This window comes from Giraffa tippelskirchi, chromosome 7 (assembly GCF_054371585.1).
Source record: "Giraffa tippelskirchi isolate mGirTip1 chromosome 7, T2T-mGirTip1v1.2.pri, whole genome shotgun sequence".
NCBI lineage: Eukaryota > Metazoa > Chordata > Mammalia > Artiodactyla > Giraffidae > Giraffa > Giraffa tippelskirchi.
This window is the reverse complement of record NC_137281.1, coordinates 119,362,180-119,386,363: the sequence shown is the minus strand read 5'-3', so window position 1 is coordinate 119,386,363 and position 24,184 is coordinate 119,362,180. Positions and strand designations below refer to the sequence as shown.

Here is a 24,184-nt window from a genome sequence, read left to right as displayed (position 1 = left end):
TTCCTACACTCTTTTCCCCTAGTAAATAATTATTGAAAACCGTGGAGTAAGAAGTCCCACGAGAAAACTTTTTCCTTCGCATCATCTCCCCTTAACTTCAACCCTTAGCTGTGCCTCCAGCAAAATCTACAGAGCTACAAAGTGAAAAATCATAGCTCCCTTCACAGGTATATATAACTAAATCCATTTATCCAAAAGTACTCATTTATTCAACAAGTATTTACTGAGCACCAACTCTACACCAGGCTCAGAGCTAGGTCCAGGGATATAGCATTTGCACTGGCAGCTAGGCTTATGCTTGGGTTGCCTTATATTCCTCCACTTGGGGGTACCAGAGGATCTGCAAGAGCCATGGCATTTGTGCAATGGACCATACTGCACACATTCATCATATATTAAGAGTCTTCATAATCATGTCTACTGATGGCCTTTGGAGGCTGAGACCAGTGCTGGATTCAAGAGCATTAATCCATACTGCCCAAATCCTAGCCAGCTCATGTATAGTAAAAACCAGGTGGTGTGCCTATAACTCATGATTGACAATATTGCTGCAATGAATGCCAGGGTTGTCCTTGCTGAAGATTTGGGCAAATGGTCTCATGCAATAAAAAATAATGTTAAGGGGACTTCCCTGGTGGTCCATTGGTTGAGACTTCACCTTCCAATGCAAGAAGTGTGGGTTCAACCCCTGGTTGGGGAGCTGGGATCCCACATGCCTCATGGCCAAAAACAAAACAACAAAAAAGCCAAAGCATAAAACAGAAGCAATATTGTAACAAATTCAATAAAGACACACACAAAAAAATGTTGAATGTAACCATGGACTACCCAGTGATTCTACAAGATTTCCTGTTTGGCATTATACCATGATTGATTTGGTTTGGTTCCACAAATGTTTATTATGTGTATATTCCATTCCAGGCACTGTTCTAAGAACTGTAGAAACAAAAAGGAGTAAGATATTGGCCTTGCCCTCAAGGGTCTGCTGATGAGATGGACACAGATATGGTTACCCTGATGTGGTAATGGTGGTGGTGTAGGTATGCACAAGGGCACATGGGAGCCCAGTGAAGGCAAACGTCACCCACTGTGGGGAAGAACTGGAGCACACACTGGCTTCCTGAAGGAGGAGACACCTGAATTGGGGCTAGAAAGATGAAAAGATATTAGCTAGGCAACTGGGGGAAGTGTGTTCCAGACAGAAACAACATGAGTAAAGGCATGAAGATGTGAAACATAATGAAATATGTTTGAGGAACAATGAATAGTTTAGAATCATTAAAACAGGAAATGAGAAGAAAACAGAGAGATACCAAGAGCTCACGCCTGGCATATATATAGCTATTCAATGAATACTGGTTGATGAAAGAATTGGCTAGAGCTTTCATCAAGGAAAAGATATGGTTACATGGTTATATATGTTTGGGCAAATTTTGTATATCCATATTGTTAGCAGAAACAGAATATATTGCATCAGTACAATTATAAGAAAATGAAGCAGTCAGCAAGAACATGGCTCACTCAGCATGGTCCTTGGAGATGCAGGCATAAGAAACAGGAAGTGGCTGGGCAGTGTTGATATTCTCATGACCATAAGAGAGGGAAGAGCTGGGGTGGCGTCTGTACAGAAGACATAGGCTGAGATCATATGTAAAAAGGTAAGAAGGGGACGCTTAGGATCTGTGAGCTTGAGAGCTTCTTGGATATGGCAACCATGTCTTTTTTCTCCCACTGGCCTAGGAAGAGTCCACATAAATAAATCAAGTGTCTGTAACATTACCTGTCTTTCCTCAAGGCCTCACACAGAGGAAACCCTGAACTGGGAAGGAATAGAATTCATATCCCTGATGGCTGTTTTTTGAGTGGGTTGAATTCTTTGTTGCTGTTGAAGAGGTAAGAGAACACCCAGAGTTGGGAGAAGAGGATGTTAATACATCCTATACTCTAAGAATTCCATACTGAAAAATATAGGAACTCTGAGTCAGAACAGATTTTCTATAAGAAAACAGAAGCACTGAGGTTAGTAAGAGTGGCAGATACCATCACTACTGGTCATAAGTTCTAAAAATCTTTCAACATAAATATCGAAAACAACTCAACAAGGTGAAATTGAACCTTTTGATATCTCTAACAATGATTTTCTGTTCACAGTGTATTTTTTTTAAAGGGGGCTGTATATGTGTGTGTGTGGCGGGGTGGGGAAGGGTAGGTATATTGGAACTCTCTGTCCTTTCTCAATATTGTCCTTACTCAATATTGCTGTGAATCAAAAATTGCTCTAAAACATAAAACCTGTTCAAAACAAAACAAAATAAAATATGACAAGTCCATTAGCATAGAAGTTAAAGCAGCTCAAAGCTGGGTGCTTGAGTTCAGTTCAGTTCAGTCGCTTAGTCATGTCCAACTGTTTGCTACCCCATGAACCGCAGCACGCCAGGCCTCCCTGTCCATCACCAACTCCCGGAGTTTACCCAAACCCATGTCCATCGAGTCGGTGATGCCATCCGGCCATCTCATCCTCTGTCATCCCCTTCTCCTCCTGCCCTCAATCTTTCCCAGAATCAAGGTCTTTTCCAATGGGTCAGCTCTTTGCATCAGGTGGCCAAAGTATTGGAGTTTCAGCTTCAACATCAGTCCTTCCAATGAACACCCAGGGCTGATCTCCTTTAGGATGGACTGGTTGGATCTCCTTGCAGTCCAAGGGACTCTCAAGAGTCTTCTCCAACAACATAGTTCAAAAGCATCCATTCTTTGCCACTTAGCTTTCTTTATAGTCCAACTCTCACATCCATACATGACTACTGGAAAAACCATAGCCTTGACTAGATGGACCTTTGTTGACAAAGTAATGTCTCTGTTTTTCAATAGGCTGTCTAGGTTGGTCATAACTTTCCTTCCAAGGAGTAAGTGTCTTTTAATTTCATGGCTGCAGTCACCATCTGCAGTGATTTTGGAGCCCAAAAAAATAAAGTCAGCCACTGTTTCCACTGTTTCCCCATCTATTTCCCATGAAGTGATGGGACTGGATGCCACGATCTTAGTTTTCTGAATGTTGAGCTTTAAGCCAACTTTTTCACTCTCCACTTTCACTTTCATCAAGAGGCTCTTCAGTTCTTCACTTTCTGCCATAAGGGTGGTGCCATCTGCAAATCTAACGTTATTGATATTTCTCTCGGCAATCTTGATTCCAGCTTGCACTTCATCCAGCCCAGCATTTCTCATGATGTACTCTGCATATAAGTTAAACAAGCACAGTGACAATATACAGCCTTGACATACTTCTTTTCCTATTTGGAACCAGTCTGTTGTTCCATGTCCAGTTCTAACTGTTGCTTCCTGACCTGCATACACACTTCTCAAGAGGCAGGTCAGGTGGTTTGGTATTCCCATCTCTTTACGAATTTTCCACAGTTTATTGTGATCCACACAGTCAAAGGCTTTGGCATAGTCAATAAAGCAGAAATAGATGTTTTTCTGGAACTCTCGTGCTTTTTCAATGATCCAGCGGATGTTGGCAATTTGATCTCTGGTTCCTCTGCCTTTTCTAAAAGCAGCTTGAACATCTGGAAGTTCATGGTTCACGTATTGCTGAAGCCTGGCTTGGAGAATTTTGAGCATTACTTTACTAGTGTGTGAGATGAGTGCAATTGTGCGGTAGTTTGAGCATTCTTTGGCATTGCCTTTCTTTGGGATTGGAATGAAAACTGACCTTTTTTAGTCCTGCGGCCACTGCTGAGTTTTCCAGATTTGCTGGCATACTGAGTGCAGCATTTTCACAGCGTCATCTTTCGGGATTTGAAATAGCTCAACTGGAATTCCATCACCTCCAGTAGCTTTGTTCGTAGTGATGCTTCCTAAGGCCCACTTGACTTCACATTCCAGGATGTCTGGCTCTAGGTGAGTGATCACACCATCGTGATTGTCTGGGTCGTGAAGAACTGCCTGAGGCCAGGTTCCTAATCCCTGGTCCGAAATTGTGACTCTGAGCCCTGACAGCCCTGGACGACCTACCTGTTTTTATTCCTCCGTCTACCTAAGGGCCTATAATTGGGCTCTGAAGGTTACAAGAAGCTGAGACTCACTTAAACTCATTCAAGTGAAGAACAGGAAGAGCACAGAGTACTAAGAATACATGAAAAAACAAAAAGATAAGGACCTAGAGAAGGGCTGGGCCTCAGAGAGGCCAAAACTGACAATGATACACAGTGCTGATTCCAAGGCAGCCTCAGGAAGCTCAGCAGTAGGGATTTGTGGTCTTTCTGATGCACCACTGTTAATGGGGTCATTTTAGCCCATATGTCTACATCATTCTTCTCTAGTTTATCTTTTTTATCTCAGTTGTGATTCCCAAAGCAGAATATCAAAGGGCTTGGTTAAATACTACTGTCTCTATTTAGACTGAACTTTTGAGATCAAGCAACATCACAAGAGCTTAGTTGGCCTATGAGTGAGCTATCCTTGGGTCAGGTCCTCCTCTGGTCCAGTCACTTGGCCAGAGAGGCTGGGTCATATGTTTCCTCAGCAGGAGTCCTAGCAGGTGAAGACAGTTGCCCTCAGAAGGAACTGTGGGTATGGCAAGTACTGTGAATTCATTTATGTTCCACTGATGATGGCAATGCTCTGGCAGAAGTCTCAGATGTAGAAGAAGGAAAAAGTGACAGCTGGGTGGTTAGTAGAGACTTAGCAATAAAAAAAGTTTGTGTGTGAGGCCTTTAGCAGTCAGGACACACCTAGACATTCCTGAAACATCCTTCCCAGCACTCAGCATTCCTTCCCCACCCACTCCCATCCCATAACTTAGAAAAACATCTGACCCCTCTCTCCAGTATCCTAGGTCTTGTACACATTTTAATTGAGCAAATGACCTTAAAAGACACAATGACAAGGATTTGAAGGTCCATTCCTAAGTTAGATGAACTTTCCTTAGTTTATGGTTGTGTCCACATCCTTATCAAAGCCCTAACTGTGGCCCTTCAACTTTTGTCATTACAGTAATTTGGAAAAACAGTCAGGTCTATATGGCTAATATCACACTACAAAAATGAGTAGTTCTGACCAAAAGCCTTGCTGCTGGTGTTGCTAATCCCTTCTTAAAGCAGCTGCAAGCAGATCTCTCCCAAGCATTTATGGTATCTAGAACTCTAGAGGAGCTTCCCTTGTGGCTCAGTTGGTAGAGTCTGACCTCAATGCAGAAGACCCAGGTTCGATCCCTGGGTCGGGAAGATGCCCTGGAGAAGGAAATGGCTATCCACTCCAGTATTCTTGCCTGGAAAATCCCATGCACAGAAGAGCCTAGAGGGCCACAGTCCATGGGGTTGCAGAGAGCAGGACATGACTGAATGACTAAACCACACTAGAGCTCTGGAAGTCTGCCTAAGAAATCAGTCAGCACTAGAGAAACCACTTTCTTTATCCCTCCTCAAAGATTTGTTAGTAAACACGGGACTTTTGGGTCAGGTAGAAGGCAGCAGCCTTTGAAACTCCATTTTAAGGAAAATTAAGTTGATTAGTTTCATTCACTAAATGAACAAATGTGACTATACAAGCAGAATCAAAAGTACTCTGAAAGTTGAACACTTTATAGCTGTGCCTTGCTTTTACACATTACATATTTTCTCAAAAGTTTAGCTGAATTAGATGCAAAGAATTGGAATACAAGAGGCCCTGGCTAGTTGGGTAGCTACAACAGAAGACAGACAGACAGACAGACACACACACACACACACACACACACACACACATCCCTTAAAAAAAAAAAAGAATGTAAACTATTCCAATAGCCAGGAAGGGAGGAAGTAGATATTTAGGGGGAAAACACTGTACCTTTTTAATTCTTTTTATTACCAGAAAAAGACAGGGCAGGAGATGAACTTTAACCCTGACCACTTCTTCATTTTTCACAGGCTTTTGCAGATGTAAATATTTCTAAGTGATCATTACATGAGATGCCATAGAATATACAGTGTATTTTTATATTCCTAAAGTAATAAAATAATTTTGTAGGCAAAATAAAAAATAGCAGGAATTTTCTTATTTCCTGATTCAATATGGTCTTTTTTAAATTGAATAAACTGTTCTTTTGAGTGATCATAATAAGCAAAGAGACTGAGTTGAATAATTACAGAACTCTCATACTTAAGTATCTGTCACTAAAAATTATCTTCATTTCTAATCAGTCTTCAATGGACACAGAAGCTCCCAATACTTTAAATTACTTCCCCTCTACTAATGATCTGTAAATGACAGAACACTAATCTTTAAAAGAGTAAAATATGAATTTGTTATGTGAAAAAGGATTGTTAGATGATGAATCATTTCAATGTCAAAAAATGTTTTGGGTATGGGATTTGAACAAAGTAGAGTAGATTCACAAACACTACTGGAATTAAGGGGACTTTGGAGAGGTCAAGTTTTCTGTCACATGAGTTAAGAAGCTGGTTTAAAAGAAGTCAGTTGATCTCTCCATGAAACCTCTGATGAGATCATGAGATACTGAATTCTCACATAACAAAGTCTCCTTTTAGAAATTCTTACCCTGGGTTGTACTGATCAATGCTATTGAAATGAAATAACAAGGAAAACATAAATTAGCATAATCTTTATTCTTTTTTTTTTTTTTAGATTTATTAAGTAATCTTGTCCATGGATCCTAACTATACAGGTGAAGTGAGTGGACTACTTTTAAAACAAAAACAACAAAACACTTTTGGTAGAAAAAGTCCTGCAACTTTAACTGAGAAGACAAGAATAAAGACTGTTAGCTCCACCCCCCTCCTTTTTTTTTAACATTATGGCAATGCTAAATAATTAAATTTCTTAAGTAATACCTATAAACAACAATCAAACCTATTTGTCTGCTCTGAATGTTATTCTTTTGAAAACACTACATCAAATCTTTTAGGCTGAACTGAGGTTGGGTGAGGTAAAGTAGCCAAGAGGACATGTCAAGTTAAATGGTGCAGTCAGGATTTGAACCCTCTACATCATTCTGGGGCTTCCCTGGTAGCTCAGATGGTAAAGCGTCTGCCTACAATGCAGGAGACCCGGGTTCGATCCCTGGGTCGGGAAGATCCCCTGGAGAAGGAAATGGCAACCCACTCCAGTACTCTTGCCTGGAAAATCCCACGGAACGAAGAGCCTGGTAGGCTACAGCCCATGGGGTCGCAAAGAGTTGGACACGACTGAGCGACTTCACTTTATTTCACTTAACATTATACTGAGATAGGGCTCAGTGGTAAAGAATCCGCTTGCAATGCAGGAGCCACAGGAGACACAGGTTTGATCCCAGAGTCTGGAAGATCCCCTGGAGGAGGGCATGGTAACTCACTCCCATATTCTTGCCTGGAGAATTGCATGGACAGAGGAGCCTGGTGGGCTACTGTCCATGGGGTTGAAGAGAGGCAGACAGGACCGAAGCAACTCAGCACACATTACACTGTGCTATTCGGAGCTTTCTTATTCAAACCTTAGTTCAAATGTCACCATCTCAGAGAGGCCATAATTTTATATTAGTGATTTTCTTTTTCTTCACATTTTAAAAGAGATTATATCCATTAATAAATTGTGAGAGGCTTTTCCAGCTGGAAAAAAAAAGTCTTTTGCTATTTTTTTCAAATTGTAACTTAGGTGAAATTCTTTTAAAACAGGAGGGGAAAAAAAAAAGAGAAAGAAATAAAACAGCATTATACCTTGCCCTTGCCATTCACAGAAACGCTAAGAGGAGTGGGGGACATACTGTCTTGCTTTCTGGAGTCATCAGATGCTCACAATCAAGTCTCTGTGGAAGTGTCCCCACAAATACACACCCCTTTAGGCACATGGGTGAAGCAGACACTCAGAGTTTGAAATATCAGTGTAGGGAATGTGGGCTTTCTTAAGAAAGTAATGAATTAGTATTTGTGTTATGTATGAATGCTTCTTAACTATCTTTTCAGAAGACTCTGTGATAGGCATTTTTAACCTCGATGTTCAAAATACAGTGGCTCTCAAAGAGGAGAAATAGATTATATGACACAAAACTATCTGAGGTGTGTATGGAACAGTGTGTTAAAAATGGGCTTCACACTTATGGGTTTCGTTGGTTTCAATTTTGCTTTATTATTGATCATCATTCTTGACTTTCCAGACTCTGTATAAGGTCCTCATTTCTCTGATTAAAGGAATTAACTTGTATATTAAATACCTCCCTGGTGGCTCAGATGGTAAAGAATCCGCCTGCAATGCAGGAGACCCAGGTTTGATCCCTGGGCTGGGAAGATCCCCTGGAGAAGGGAGTGGCTACTCACTCCAGTATTCTTGCCTGAAGAATTCAGTGGACAGAGGAGCCTGGTGGGCTACAGTCTGTGGGTCACAAAGAGTCAGACACGACTGAGCAATGTTTACCTATTTTTTTTACCTGACCCCCTCATCCTTCCTCCCCAGTTCAAAACAGCCCTGCTTCAAACAGCCTGCTGAGGTGACCTATCCAGAGTCCATCTTTGGGTTCTATAACAATGTAACAATGGAAGACCCTTGATTGTCTCTCAATTCAATGGTCATGTGTTTCTGAATTCTTAACTTCCACACAGCACTTCTAGAGCAAAAAGTCTTCCACTTTATCGAACTTATTAAATTCTCCAGTTTAATAAAAAAAAGTAAGGGGTTGAAAGAATAATGAATCAGGTGGGTGGACTTGTTATATGATATCCACCAGGATTCAAGACATCAGGGGAGAAAGTAAAAAAAAAGGGAAGCAAATTTTTGTAATCTTTTCTGTGAGTTCTCATTAGAAATGAGCAGTTTAGAAATCTATGTAGCTGATAACTGTAAATAATGAGTTCATGGAAATCACACTCTAATGTGAAGAGCTATAAAGCAGGTTTCATATTTTCCTAAAAGAGCAATGTTACTACTGAAGTTTCAGTTCTGCAGGCTAAAGTGGCATATTAGTTGCAAATATGATCAAAGAAATGCCATAAAGCAATATGCAAAATTATAAAATTGTGAAGCGATTTTAAATATAAAAATTACACTGCTGGTCCTCAGTTCAGTTGCTCAGTTGTGTCCAACTCTGTGACCCCATGGAATGCAGCACACCAGGCTTCCCTGTCCATCACAAACTCCGAGAGCTTACTCAACTCATGTCCATCGAGTCAGTGATGCTATCCAACCATCTCATCCTCTGTATTCCCCCTCTCCTCCTGTCTTCAATCTTTCCAAGAATCAGGGTCTTTTCTAGTGAGTCAGTTCTTCGCATCAGGTAGCCAAAGTATTGGAGTTTCAGCTTCAGCATCAGTCCTTCCAATGAATATTCAGGACTGATTTTCTTTAGGATTGACTGGTTTGATTCTCCTTGCAGTCCAAAGGACTTACAAGAGTCTTTTCCAACACCACAGTTCAAAAGCATCAATTCTAAGGCACTCAGCTTTCTTTATAGTCCAACTCTCACATCCATACATGACTAATGGAAAAACCATAGCCTTGACTAGACGGACCATTGTTGACAAAGTAATGTCTCTGCTTTTTAATATGCTGTCTAGGTTGGTCATAGCTTTTCTTCCAAGGAGCAAGCATCTTTTAATTTCATGGCTGCAGTCACCATCTGCAGTGATTTTGGAGCCCCCCAAAATAAAGTCTCTCACTGTTTCAATGAGACTGGTCTTAGTCATAGGTTTTAAAACAATATAAATTGATTATACAAGTATTCTACTATAAAGCGCATAGAAAAGCACACTATAACACAATACATATTTGATTTGAAATTTGCATGTTTACATTAAACAAGAAATAATAGCAAAATGATAAAAATGACTGAGGTTTACCTTAAAATACTCTAGAATGAAAAAATGTTGGAAGAGGGAAGAGAAGATACAATATATGCAAAATGCTGATATCTGATGAAGCTCTGTGCTGGGGGATTTGTTTTACTATTCTCTTTATATTTCGCATATTTTAAATTTTTCATAATAAAAAACTTTAAGAATCTAAGCTATAAGTTATAAATTAATCACTACTTATAATTAGTAAATATTTTTTAACAATTTCTCCTACCTTATTAAAACTTAGAAAAATCTTACTTTGGGGAAAAATGAGACAGATTAGTAAGACTGCCCAAGGGGAAAGGAACTAAGGCAAGTTTCCTACAGCAAGCAGTTGTCAACAGTGCAGCTGACTCAAGAGTCCTCTCCCAGCCTTTGAGATGGCATGTCCACGCATCACTAAGCTGAAGTTTAAAAGTGTAACTGCAGAGAATGAAGTTAGATTCTAACTTTACATTGCATATAAAAACTAACTCAAAACAGACCAAAGATCTAAATGTAAAACCTACAACTATAAAACTTTTGGAAGAAACAAATGGGAAAAGCTTCCTGACATTAGATTTGGCAATGATTTCTTGGCTCTTGCACTAAAAATCACAGGCAGCAAGAGAAAAAAAAGATAAACTGGACTACAGCCAAATTAAAAATTTGTGCATCAAAGTACGCAATCAAGAGTGAAAAGGCAGGGACTTCTCTGGTGATCCAGCGGTAAAGGCTCTGTGCTTCCAATGCAGGGGGTGTGGGTTCAATTCGATCCCACATGTCTTGAGATGCAGCCAAGAGTAAAAAAGCAAGCCAGAGAATGGGAGAAAATATTTGCCAATCATATATCTGACAAGGGGCTAATATCCAGACTATATAAGGAACTCCTACAATTCAACAATAACAACAACAAAAACAACCAATCTGATTAAAAATGGGCAATGGACTTTTCTCCAAAAGAGGGAAATGCAAATGAAAATCACAATGAGATACTACCTCATGCCTACTAGGATGTCTACTTTCAAAAAAAAAGAAAATAGCAAATGTTAAAGAGGATGTGAAGAAACTGGAACCCTTGTGCACTCTTGTTGGGAATGTAAAATGGTACAGCTGCTGTGGAAACAATATGGCAGTTCTTAAAAAAAAGAAACATAGAATTAACACCCAATCCAGCAATTTCACTTCTTGGTGTATACTCAAAAGAACTGAAAGTTGGCTTAGAGATATTTGTACACTCATGTTCAGAGCAGCATTATACATAATATCCAAAAGTTAAACCAATCCAAGTAAGTACCCATTAACAGATGAACAGACAGATGAAGAGGTAAACAAAATGTAGTACATACATTACAAGACCCACAGAGGATGCATAAAACTGTGAATAGTACCTAAATCTCATATACACTCACCTAGAGCCAGACATCCTGGAATGTGAAGTCAAGGGCGCCTTAGGAAGCATCACTACGAACAAAGCTACTGGAGGTGATGGAATTCCAGTTGAGCTATTTCAAATCCTAAAAGATCATGCTGTGAAAGTACTGCACTCAATATGCCAGCAAATCTGGAAAACTCAGCAGTGGCCACAGGACTGGAAAAGGTCAGTGTTCATTCCAATCCCAAAGAAAGGCAATGCCAAAGAATGCTCAAACTACCACACAATTGCACTCATCTCACACGCTAATAAAGTAATTCTCAAAATTCTCCAAGCCAGGCTTCAGCAATACGTGAACCATGAACTTCCAGATGTTCAAGCTGGTTTTAGAAAAGGCAGAGGAACCAGAGATCAAATTGCCAACAACCACTGGATCATCGAAAAAGCACGAGAGTTCCAGAAAAACATCTATTTCTGCTTTATTGACTATGCCAAAGCCTTTGACTGTGTGGATCACAATAAACTGTGAAAAATTCTTAAAGAGATGGGAATACCAGACCACCTGACCTGCCTCTTGAGAAGTGTGTATGCAGGTCAGGAAGCAACAGTTAGAACTGGACATGGAACAACAGACTGGTTCCAAATAGGAAAAGAAGTATGTCAAGGCTGTATATTGTCACCCTGCTTATTTTACTTATATGCAGAGTACATCATGAGAAATGCTGGGCTGGATGAAGTGCAAGCTGGAATCAAGATTGCCGGGAGAAATATCAATAACCTCAGATATGCAGAAGACACCACCCTTATGGCAGAAGTGAAGAACTAAAGAGCCTCTTGATGAAAGTGAAGTGAAAGTGAAAAAGTTGGCTTAAAGCTCAACATTCAGAAACCTAAGATCATGGCATCCAGTCCCATCACTTCATGGGAAATAGATGGGGAAACAGTGGAAACAGTGGCTGACTTTATTTTTTTGAGCTCCAAAATCACTGTAGATGGTGATTGCAGCCATGAAATTAAAAGACGCTTACTCCTTGGAAGGAAAGTTATGACCAACCTAGACAGCATATTGAAAAGCAGAGACATTACTTTGTCAACAATGGTCCATCTAGTCAGGGCTATGGTTTTTCCAGTAGTCATGTATGGATGTGAGGTTTGAACCATAAAGAAAGCTGAGCAGCAAAGAATTGATGCTTTTGAACTGTGGTGTTGGAGAAGACTCTTGAAAGTCTCTTGGACTGCAAGGAGATCCAACCAGTCCGTCCTAAAGGAGATCAGTCCTGGGTGATCATTGGAAGGACTGATGTTGAAGCTGAAACTCCAATACTTTGGCCACCTCATGCGAAGAGCTGACTCATTGGAAAAGACCCTGATTCTGGGAAAGATTGAGGGCAGGAGGAGAAGGGGACAACAGAGGATGAGATGGTTGGATGGCATCACCAACTCAATGGACATGGGTTTGGGTGGACTCCAGGAGTTGGTGATGGACAGGGAGGCCTGGCATGCTGCAGTTTACGAGGTCGCAAAGAGTCAGACACGACTGAGCGACTGAACTGAACTGAACTCATATACACTAATTTTTTCCTAGGCACACATATCTATCATAAAGTAATTTATAAATAAGTAAGAGACTATCTGAGTTACCAGCATCACTGTTTCTGTGGGCCATTATTAAGTAAAACAAGGGAGACTTGAACACAAGCACCGAGATACTAGGTCTGCAGATCTTAACCAAGAGGGCTAACTAAATAACTGACAGGCAGGGTATGCTAGACAAAGGAATGATTCATGTCCTCAGCAGGAAGGAGCGGATGGTGGGAGATTTTATCACACTATTCAGAACAGTATGCAATTTAAAACTTATGAAACATTTTCATATCCAAGAAATCATTACCAAATCTGCTGTCAGAAATTTTCCATGTAATATTTTTGAACTTTGGTTGATCACAGGTAACTGAAACTGTGAAAGTGAAATTACAGATAAGGGGGGACTACTATATATACATTTAGTGCAGTATTATTCAGCTCTGGAAAGGAACAAAATTCTGACATGCTACCATAAGGATGGTTGAGGATATTATGCTAAGTGAAATAAGTCAGTCACAAAAAACACAAATATATCCCACTTATATGTATAATTCCACTTATATGAGACATCTAGCGTAGTCAGATTCATAGATAGTAAGTAGAAAAGTGGTTGCCATAGGGCTGGAGGGAGGAAGGAGTGGGAGCTCTTGTTTAATGTGTACAGAGTTCCAATTTTGCAAGATGAAAAGTGTTCTAAAGATAGTTACACAATACGAATATACTTAATACCATCAAACTATATATGTACAAATGGTTAAGATGGGAATCTTTGTGTGTATTTTATTAAAAATTTTAAAAATTAAAGTGTACATCTGTTTTTTAAATGTTTATTAAATGCCCTAATACATGGTCATTTCAAAAAAGTATATCACCAAAGTTGGCCTGTGATACCTATATTAGATCCTGTTGTCTGACTCTTCCTACCTACAGAGTTGAAGTAAGAACTTAGTAACGTTAATTAGAACTTAGTTACTGAGATACTAAAGGATTCTGTCACACAGCAAATTTAATGCTGGGTTTACAGATTTTAGTCCGCTTCTGACACTTTCTATTTTAAATTTTAGGGTCTTCAAGAATAGTAAGATAGACTTTAAGAAAAAACTACATTTCCACTTACATCATAATATCTGGTCCCCATGGCACTATACCAACCCTAAGTAACTAAAGCCAGCTTTAGCCCAGGGAACTCTGCCAGGGCTAGTACCTTAAGACAAGTAGTGAACACTGAGACATGTACTTTTGATTCGATTCTCTAAAGAGCAATGAGTCAAGATCCAAGTGTCAGAAGATGTAGTCTCATGCTAATGAAAACAAAGATGTTTACTGTTAAAACCCCTTTAATCCAAGTACCTCAAAGTGGTTGGCAAACATTAATCAAATAGAAATTAAGGCATAGCCTCAAGACATATGAAGGCATGGGCTTTCAAAAACACACCAGAAGCCTCTAGATCCAATTACCAACTTACAGAGGAACACGGTAAACTACACCATGGCAAAATAATAATCAGCAGAAACCAGACTGTAGGATAGTCTACAGGACAAATGACCCAGTTTCTTCAACAAACAAATTTCAAGGAAATTAAAAAAAGAAAAAGGAAAAAGAGAAGGAAAGAAAGGGAACATGTAGATTAAGAGAGACTTAAAGTAATATCAACCAATTGTAGTGTCAGAACCTTGATTCAGTTTATGATACAACAGGAAGTACAAATACCAATTTCACATTTGATGACATCAAAAGTTATTATGAATATCTCATGTATAATAATGATATTATAAAGATTATATGTGTTTATCATATGTATATCCATATTTTTTAAAGTGCTTGTGTTAGCGATGCTGTGTTAAGAGGTCCCCAAGTTCAGTGATACCCTAGGACAGTTCATAGGACTCAGTATACACTGTACTCATAGCTAAGATTTATTACAACAACAGAATACCAAACAAAATCAGCAAAAGGAAAAGATACACGGGGTGACGTCTACAGGAAACCAAGTTTGAGCTTCCAAGAGTCTTCTCCCAGTGCCATCACCCAGAATGTGCTTAATTCCCCCAGCAACAAGTTGTGACAATATTGCCTACCCAAGATTTTATCGGAGGTTGATTATAGAGGCCCACTCTGTCCAGCACATACAAAGATTCCAGACTCCCAGAAGGAAAGCAAGTGTTAAGCATAACTGATACTGTTTGTACACAAAGCTTAGGCACAGTGCATCACTATGAGTTAAGACAATGAGAACCCTCCTGAAATCCAAGTTCCCAGCCGCTAACCAAGGGTCAAACTTGTAAGCAAGTCTTTCAATGGATAACAGTGAGGCCTAATATGATAATTCCTTTCTGCATATACTGAAACATTTGGGATGAAATGACAGTACGTCTGGGATTTTCTATGAAATAATATGGAAGAGCAGAAGTGGGTGGGGATAGAGTTGATATTGTTGAAGATGGAGGATGGGTACATGGGAACTTACTGTTTTTTTCTACTTTAGAACATGTTTTAGATTTTTCCATTATGAAATGCCTTGTTTGTTTTTAATCATAGAAGAAAACTCAGAAGCAGTGCTTAGGCTGTGAACCAACAGAGCTATGGGTTTGTGGGGATAAGAACCAAAGCTTATAGAACCCTTGGGCTGCTACCACTTTTCAAGGAGAGAGGTCGTCCCAGACCATGTGGACAGACTGTGAACCTTGGCATTCAAGAATCAGTTAACATGTCTCTTTCTGGGGAAAAGGGACAGAAAAAGTAGTCTCTTGTCCAAGGCAAACTATATATCAGAGCCAAAAGTTTAAGAGCGACTTAACTGTTGCTACAGATTAAGTGGCTGACAAATGATCTTAATTTATGAGTTTTGCAAATCAGGTGTATTATACTTTGAGTCATTAATTGCTGAGCCATAAAATAAATATGAAGCCACTCTTTCCCAAAGCATAATAACAAAGACTGGAAACTGCTTCCATTTTAAAAATGTGCTCTTTAGTACTGAAACATGTTACTCACATAATTCTGTACTCAGGAAAACACTAGACTCACAGCATCTATCACCTTGGCAACAAGTTCTAAACACCAGACATTCTGAGCATTCTGACTCACAGCTACACAGTCTCCAAAGATACCATTAAGTTTTGGTTTACTTAGGTGGGTATATAGGAGATGGGGGAAATATGAGTAAAAGTATATACTTTTTTATTCTGAAACAAAGCAATCTGATTTTAATAATAATATAAGGGTGGAAAAAACAACTAAAAGCCCAAGGATGAACTATCAGTGTAACAAGCTTCACGGCCTGGCCCCTTGCTCTAACACCCCTACAATATGACAGCTCAACCCATAATGGATGAAGAAGAATGATGCAGGGAGGACCAGCCCAAACCAGGAATACAGACTCACACATTTTTCCTGTTTTATATGAAGCAAACAGGTGTTAGTCACTGAGCAGTGCCATCCTTGGTTTCCAAACAAAAAGCATTTTTGACTCATCATCAATGACTCATCATCAATAAAACATTCCCTACCAGTATGGATGGCTTTTCACTAATCCACCTACACATTATGCAACTGCCAATATGACTGAAACATAAGATGAAATCTCTGGACTGGAAACCAGAAAAATACTTACAGATGGAACAGGGGCAAAGGGTCTCCTTCACTTCACTTCAGTCGCTCAGCCATGTCCAACTCTTTGCAGCCCCATGGACTGCAGTATGCCAGGCTTCCTTGTCCATCACCAACTCCCAGAGCTTACTCAAACTCATGTCCATTGAGTCAGTGATGCCATCCAACCATCTCATCCTCTGTCATCCCCTTCTCCTCCCGCCTTCAATCATTCCCAGCATCAGGGTCTTTTCAAATAAGTTAGTTCTTTGCATCAGGTGGCCAAAGTATTGGAGTTTCAGCTTCAACATCAGTCCTTCCAATGAATATTCAGGACTGATCTCCTTTAGGATGGACTGGTTGGATCTCCTTGCTGTCCAAGCGACTCTCAAGAGTCTCCTCCAACATCACAGTTCAAAAGCATCAATTCTTCAGCGCTCAGCTTTCTTTATAGTCCAACTCTCACATCCATACATGACCACTGGTAAAACAAAGGCTTTGACTAGATAGACCTTTGTTGGCAAAGTAATGTCTCTGCTTTTTAATATGCTGTCTAGGTTGACCCTGTACTAAAATCCACAGATCTTCCTGCCAATGGAAAAGCATATCAACTCCATAAAGCCTATGATCAACACTTAGCAGTGGGTAACAAATACACTCCAGTATTTAGTCAGAGTTCCCTCCAGATATCTGTTATCAAAATGCAAGTTATTCTGATTAAATAAGAGGTAGAATGTATGTCTTGTAATATGTTATCTAAATGCCAAGTTCTGGGCAAATATTAATGAGTCTGCTGAATTTATCTACCTGAGCACTTCAATACCAAGAAAACCAACTACTGTAGAGACTTTTAAATAAATGTTAAAGGTTGACAATTATATAGTTCTCAATAATGTCCAATAAATAATAAGTTTTCCTTATGCTATTTACAAAACCCAATGTTAGCCTGAGAGCAATGAAAAATATATCTTGGCCTAAAGTATTTAAAAAATTAAACTGACTTACAAAGTGGCTAAAATTCAACTATTGAGAATACTATTTAAAAAAAACAGAATACCACTAAGAATAAAAGGCACAAATGGCTCTGAGTGTTCAAAAGAAAAGACTAAAGCTTTATTAAGCTTTACTTGAAGGAGAATCCCTCAAGTTTTCATTCAAAGACTCATCCTCTAGTTTCATTCTATAGTTTTATCTGTTCCAAGTTCATGTCAGTTTAAAGACAGAAAAGTAATGCTGTCCTAATAGGATTGAGTTAATTTAGGCAGGTAAGGAGGATTTTAAGGATATAGGGCTCTTCATGAAGCCTTAACAGTAGGAATAGTACTTTAGACAGAACTGGAAACAGGACTTGGAAAGCTAATCAGTCCTTTTCAAGTTTCTCATCTCTGCCCCTTTGTGTGTATCTGTAGCCACTGCTTTCTGGGTCCTATGATTGGTTAAAGATGCCCAACACACATCCTGAGTGTCCAGTCTACAGGACTCACCACAGGGAGTGAGATTCTCTCCTCTGAGAAAGTCCCAAGAAATGGATATGGAAGGGTCAACACAGGACAGGTTGTCACTTCTAGTCTAGTCACCCCTGGTGGCTGAGGTGAAAGAGGATGTCAAGTTAAACAAACTGGTTGAGGATTAAAGAAGGTCCATCACAATCCAGGAAGATGCTCAAAAGAGTACACATTGCAAAAGAAGAGAAGTCGGAAAAATTCAGGGAATTAGAGAATAGTAAAAAGTGAGATTTTATGGCCTCATAATCAAGACAGCAGGCCCCCTAAAATGGAAAAATATCCTGTATATTAGTTTAGTAGACTATGAGAGCTTCACTGTACTACTGCATTACTAGTCACCTCTATTATGATATCCTGTCGGCCCATCACTCAGAAAAGTTTAAATTATATTCAATAGCCTTTCTTTAGAAGGGAGAGAATACTTACACAAACGGGACACTTGGTGACAGTCATTAACATACTACTGATGGAAGTATAAACTGGTATAGTCTTTCTGGAAAGCAAGTTTAGCATTATATACACAGTGTCTTAAAATATTCAGTAACTTTATCTTTAGGAATTAATTCTATGAAAATATTCCAAAACACACATAAAAATGTATTTTACAAATATTCACAACAGCATTATTTATAATACCCAAGCTATGGAGATAACCTAAATGCTAGCAATAGAGCAAAGGTTAAATAAACTATGTCCAATTCATGTAATAATCTGAAAAATTAACTATTTTAAATAACAAGGGAAATGCTCATGTCATAAATAAGGAAAAGAACTGCACAGAAATACAGATGATATATATATGTATATATGCACGTGTGTGTATACATACATATTTGAAATAATATATAAAATATATATAATATATAAATATATACAATATATATAATATATAAAATATATTTATAAATATATATATAATATATATAAAAAAAACTAAATGTAAACAGCTAGAAAGGGACTGTTGCAGTTTGTGTTCCCCAGGAAGCACAGTGTGAGATGGAGACTAGTGTGCAGGCAGTTTATTAGCCTGTTAAGCCAGTTTAGGTTATTAGTGCTCCTGGACCTATTGCTATAGGAGGAAGGGAAGGAAACACTGGGCGGAGAAGGAGAAGTTAACCCGCAACACAGGTACTCCTGCATCAACCAGTCTTCGGATATAGGCTGCCTTAGAAGAGTATGACCTTGGGCAAAACGTCTCTCCTAAAATGAGAAAATTCCCAGCCACCTCACAGCAGCTGGGAAGAGGGGGTTGAAGTCACATAAAGTGAAAGTCACTCAGTTGTGTCTGACTCTTTGCGACCCCATGGACTATACAGTCCATGGAATTCTCTAGGCCAGAATACTGGAATGGGCAGCTGTTCCCTTCTCCAGGGGATCTTCCCAACCCAGGGATTGAACTCAGGTCTCCCGCATTGCAGGCAGATTCTTTAACAGCTGAGCCACAAGGGTTGGGAAGTCCTCAAAGACAGATCTAGGCAGGACAACACAGTATCTATAACAGAGCCTATATTCAAAAATTAGCATTGGTGTCTTTGAAGGGTAGTTTTTAATTTTTATTTTTAATTCTTCACCAGGGTCTTCTGTCTTTTCCAAATAAAAAATAAATAAATCCTATTTTTAATAATGGATTTTAGAAAGATTTATAACTAATATAATATAAAAATAAACTTGCTTGACAGAAGTAATTATTAGTATGGAGAAAATTTAATTATAAAAAGTATGTATGTATAGCTAAGGTTTGATCATTTTAAAAATTTAATCAAATCCAAATTTATCTCTAAGAAACATCATTAAAAAATATAGGATTTCCCTGGTGGCGCAATAGATAAAAATCCACCTGCCAAAGCAGGGGACACAGGTTCAATCCCTGGTCCAGGTAGATTCCACATGCCGCGGAGCAACTAAGACCTGGCACCATTAACTTCTGATCCTACCCGCTGCAGCTACTGAAGCCCTCATTCCCTGGACCTTGCTCCGCAAGAAGAGAAGCCAGGGCAATGAGAAACCCGCACACCACAGTGAGAGTAGCCCCTGCTTGCTGCAACTAGAGAAAGCCCGTGCGCAGCAACAAAGACCCAGGGCAACCCAAAATAAATAGATAAATACAAGGTTTTTATAAATATATATATATAAACAACTTTTCCATAAATAGATAATAAGCTGAATACCAGTCAAAATTAGGTGTTCACTTTGTACACTATACAATGAACAAAAATGTGAAAATTCTAAAAATATTAGGAAAAACAAATCTGTCTTTAAAAATAGAAAGCTATTTTAGGATTTACTTCACACCCACACATGCACATATGCTGGGTTATATACATCTTTGGAATGATTGATAAGATACTCAAAATAAAATTTTCATAAACTGTGACTTTACCTACCAGAAAGTTTCTTTAAAATGACTCAAAAAATTTTTTTATCAAACCATCTGAGTAATTCCTCATCTCCATAACAAAAGTATTTAGAATATACACTTTAAAAATAGCTTAACAAAGGACTTTTTGTTCTAGATATGATAACTTGTATCAGACTAGTATTCTCAATAAGAACAATTAATAAAGATGGATAAAATGCAAAAACAAATGAAAACAAAACAGCTGATTAAAACTGTTGGGGGGAAACCAAAAAAATCATGATGTGAAGGGCAAAGTTCTGAGAAAGAAGGGAAATATACTGAGGTGAGTCCTACAGTTACTACTGCTTTTTTCCCTCAGGTCATTTGCCAATTCACTTTATGGGGTATGGAAGCTGAGCAGAGAGGATTAGCCTAGAACTTAATAATCTCACTGGTCTAACAAGACAAAAACTAGCTGGACCTTGAATCAGCCTTGAACTCCAAGACTAGGGGTGGCCAGGATCTTAGAAAAAAACAAATGGTGTCAATTGCTCATGATTTCCCTTTGTAGTATTTTGTCAGTTTCTACAAGGACACAACTAAGCAACTAAGCACACACACTAGAGTTGTGAAGGGATAGTGGCCGAAAAACCAAGTAGAAAGCAACCATTAAGAAGCTAAATGCTAAGCAGAAATTCTGGCAACTCGAGAGGTGAAGAAAATTAGAGCTCAGGTTTAGAAGAAATAAAGGTCTGGTGAATACGTTCCAGCTTTTATCAACAGTTGAGATCCTTAAAACATCCTACATAAGATTATGGCCCCTGGAAACTGACTGCCCTTACAAAGCCTGAAACACAGTGAAACAACTCAATCTATAAGTGGGCAAGGCTATCAGTCTGGCTGCCAGAAGAAAATTAAATCATTTCTGGAAGTTACCATCCAGAGCCTCTATAATTTTTCATATAGAACGTGTTCCATTCAATAAAAAAATTAGCAGGCATGACAGAAAAAAAAGGACTAAATGACCAAAATCCAAGAGAACAGACAACAGAAAAGGAGACACAGGTGACTCAGATATTGGAGTGATTAAGCACACACTTTTTTCAAAAAACTATGATTAAAAACCAAGCTCATAGATAGAGAACAGACTGGCAGCTACCATGGGCAGAGGGGTAGGAACTGGGCAAAACAGATGAAGGGGGTCAAACGGTACAAACTTTCAGTTATAAAATAAATTAGTCATGGGATGTAATGTACAGCATGGTGACTAGAGTTAATACTATGCTGCATATGTGAAAGTTGCTAAGAAATTTTAAAAGTCTTCATCACAAGAAAAAAAAATTTAGCTATGTATGGTGATGGATGTTAACTAGACTTATTGCGGTCATCATTCTGCAATATATACAAATATCAAATCATGTTGTATATCTGAAAGTACCAAATGCTATCTGTCAATCATACCTCAATAAATGATTAATACATTAAAAAAATACAAATAGCTGGCAATTTTACCAGAGAGCTTGAATAGTTTTTAAAAGGCAAGTAGAATCTATATACATTTCTATGTATAAAATAGATGACTAACAAGAACCTACTGTATAGCACAGAGAACTCTACTCAGTGATCTATGGTGACCTAAATGGGAAGGAAATCTAAAAAACAGTGGATATGCACAGGTATAACTGACTAACTATGCTGTACAGTAGCAACTGACACAACATTGCAAAGCAATTATACTGTAAAAAAAAAAGACGTGAAAGCTTTAGAGCTGAAAGATATAACTAAAATTAAGAATTCAGTAGATGGATTAGACACAGCAGAAGAGAGGATTTGTGAGGTGAAAGATACGTCAGTAGAAAATAATCATATTGAACCAAAAATAGAAAAGATAAAGTAATAGATAAAAGAGGATCAGAGACATATGGAATGAAGCGAAACAGTCTAACTTATATACAGCTGAGTTCTAGAAGGATAGAGAATATAGGGCAGAACTAGTTGAAGAGACACCAGTCAAACATTTTCCAAAACTGATTAAAAACATTAAGACAGAAGATGGCGGAGGAATAGGACGGGGAGACCACTCTCTCCTCCACAAATTTATCGAAAGAACATCTGAACGCTGAACAAACTTCACAAAACTACTTCTGAAGGCTGGCAGAGGACGTCAGGCTTCCACAAAGACAGCGCATTATCTTCAAAAGAGGTAGGAGAAATTATAAAAGATAAAAAGAGAGACAAAAGAGTTAGGGACGGGGAGCCGTCCCAGGGAGGGAGTCGTAAAAGAGGAGAAATTTCCAAGCACCAGGAAACCCTCTCACTGGTGGGTGTGGGGGAAGATTTCTTATCTCGGAGGGCAACGTAACTGGGAGAAAAAATAAATAAAACCCACAGATTACGTGCCTAAAGCAACTCCCAGCAAAGAACCCCAGACGCTCGCATCATCCGCCACCAGCAAGTGGGGGCTGAACGGAGAGGAGCGGGTGGCACTGCCTAGGGTAAGGACCGGGCCCGAGTGCCCTGAGGGCAATCTGAGGGAGCTAACGTGAGATAGTAACCTAAACTGTGGGACAGCCAGAGAGAGAGAACTATCCCGAGAAAAGCCCAACTCTAAGGCACTGCCGGCCCGCTCACAGAACAAAGGTCTGAGCAACACCAGAGGAGAGCTAGCCGGCTGCGGACCGCCCCATCCCCCGCCGGACACAGCGGGCAGGCGGGGCCAGCCAGAGCCGGAAAGGGGCAAACTCGGCCCCAGAGAGGGCACCCCCTACCAAACTGCAAACAGGCTCCCAGTTTCTAAGCAAAGACTGCCTGAGATCCCGGAGGGTCGACAGCCGCCGGGAGGGTCGCAGCCAGAGACTAGCTCCCCAGAACGGACACAAAGCACACTGGAGCCGGGTGCGCCCGTAAACCGAGGCGGGGACCAGGGAGGTGATAAGCCGCACCGCCCCAACAGGGGAGAGTGCGCTCGCCAAAGCAGCTCCGACCGGGAACGGCACAAACCGCGGGCGAAACCGAGTCTGCGCCTTTGTGGAGTAACCGGGAGCCTGAACCCGAGCGGCTTAGACCTAGGAAGTGCACGCATCTCAGGGCCCACTCCCCGGCCCGCTCCCCGGCTTTCTAAGGCCCACTTGACTTCACATATGACCCAGCAATTCCACTGCTGGGCATACACACCAAGGAAACCAGAATTGAAAGAGACACGCATAACCCAATGTTAATTGCAGCACTTTTTATAATAGCCAGGACATGGAAGCAACCTAGATGTCCATCAGCAGACGAATGGATAAGGAAGCTGTGGTACATATACACAATGGAATATTACTCAGCCATTAAAAAAAATACATTTGAATCGGTTCTACTGAGATGGATGAAACTGGAGCCCATTATACAGAGTGAAGTAAGCCAGAAAGAAAAACAACAATACAGTATACTAATGCATATATATGGAATTTGAAAGATGGTAACGATAACCCTATATGCGAGACAGAATAAGAGACACAGATGCATGGAACAATTTTATGGACTCTGAGGGAGAAGGTGAGGGTGGGACGTTCTGGGAGAATAGCATTGAAACATGTATATTATCATATGTGAAACAGAACACCATTCCATGTTCGATGCATGTGACAAGGGCTCAGGGCCGGGGCAATGGGATGACCCAGAGGGATGGGATGGGGAGGGAGGTGGGTGGGGGGTCCAGGAAGGGGAACACATGTAAACCCATGGCTGATTCATGTCAATGTATGGCAAAAACTATTACAATATTGTAAAGTAATTAGCCCCCAACTAAAATAAATAAATTTATAAAAAAAAAACAAACAAACATTAAGACATACGAAAAAGCTTTAACAACCCATAATAGAAAAAATGAAAAGAAAATCATATATGGATATCACATGCGGGTATGGTCATAGTACAACTGCTGATAACCAAAACCAAGCAAAAGCCTTAAAAGCAGCTGGTGGCAGATGGAATTGGGGGTTAGGATGGCAAGTCTCAACAAATTTCAAAGCGCAT

At 39.7% G+C, this 24,184-nt stretch overlaps 1 protein-coding gene across 10 annotated transcripts in view; it reads right to left on the bottom strand.

Annotated features, from left to right (window-relative positions):
- Positions 1–24,184, bottom strand: part of MYO5A (myosin VA) — a 212,025-nt gene that overhangs the window by 160,658 nt on the left and 27,183 nt on the right. For 2 of the 10 annotated variants that reach the window (XM_081511479.1, XM_081511481.1), the window contains exon 1: positions 15,731–15,865. The exons of 6 other annotated variants lie outside the window; for them this stretch is intronic. Coding sequence is in view for 1 of the 4 variants with exons in the window: in XM_081511473.1 (XP_081367599.1) it covers positions 14,815–14,907 (93 nt within the window). In the remaining 3 variants the exon portion in view is untranslated. Of the gene's footprint in view, positions 1–14,814; positions 14,940–15,730; positions 15,866–16,349; positions 17,766–24,184 lie in introns of those variants that run through there. 2 more of the 10 variants (XM_081511480.1, XM_081511473.1) reach the window with 2 other exon arrangements.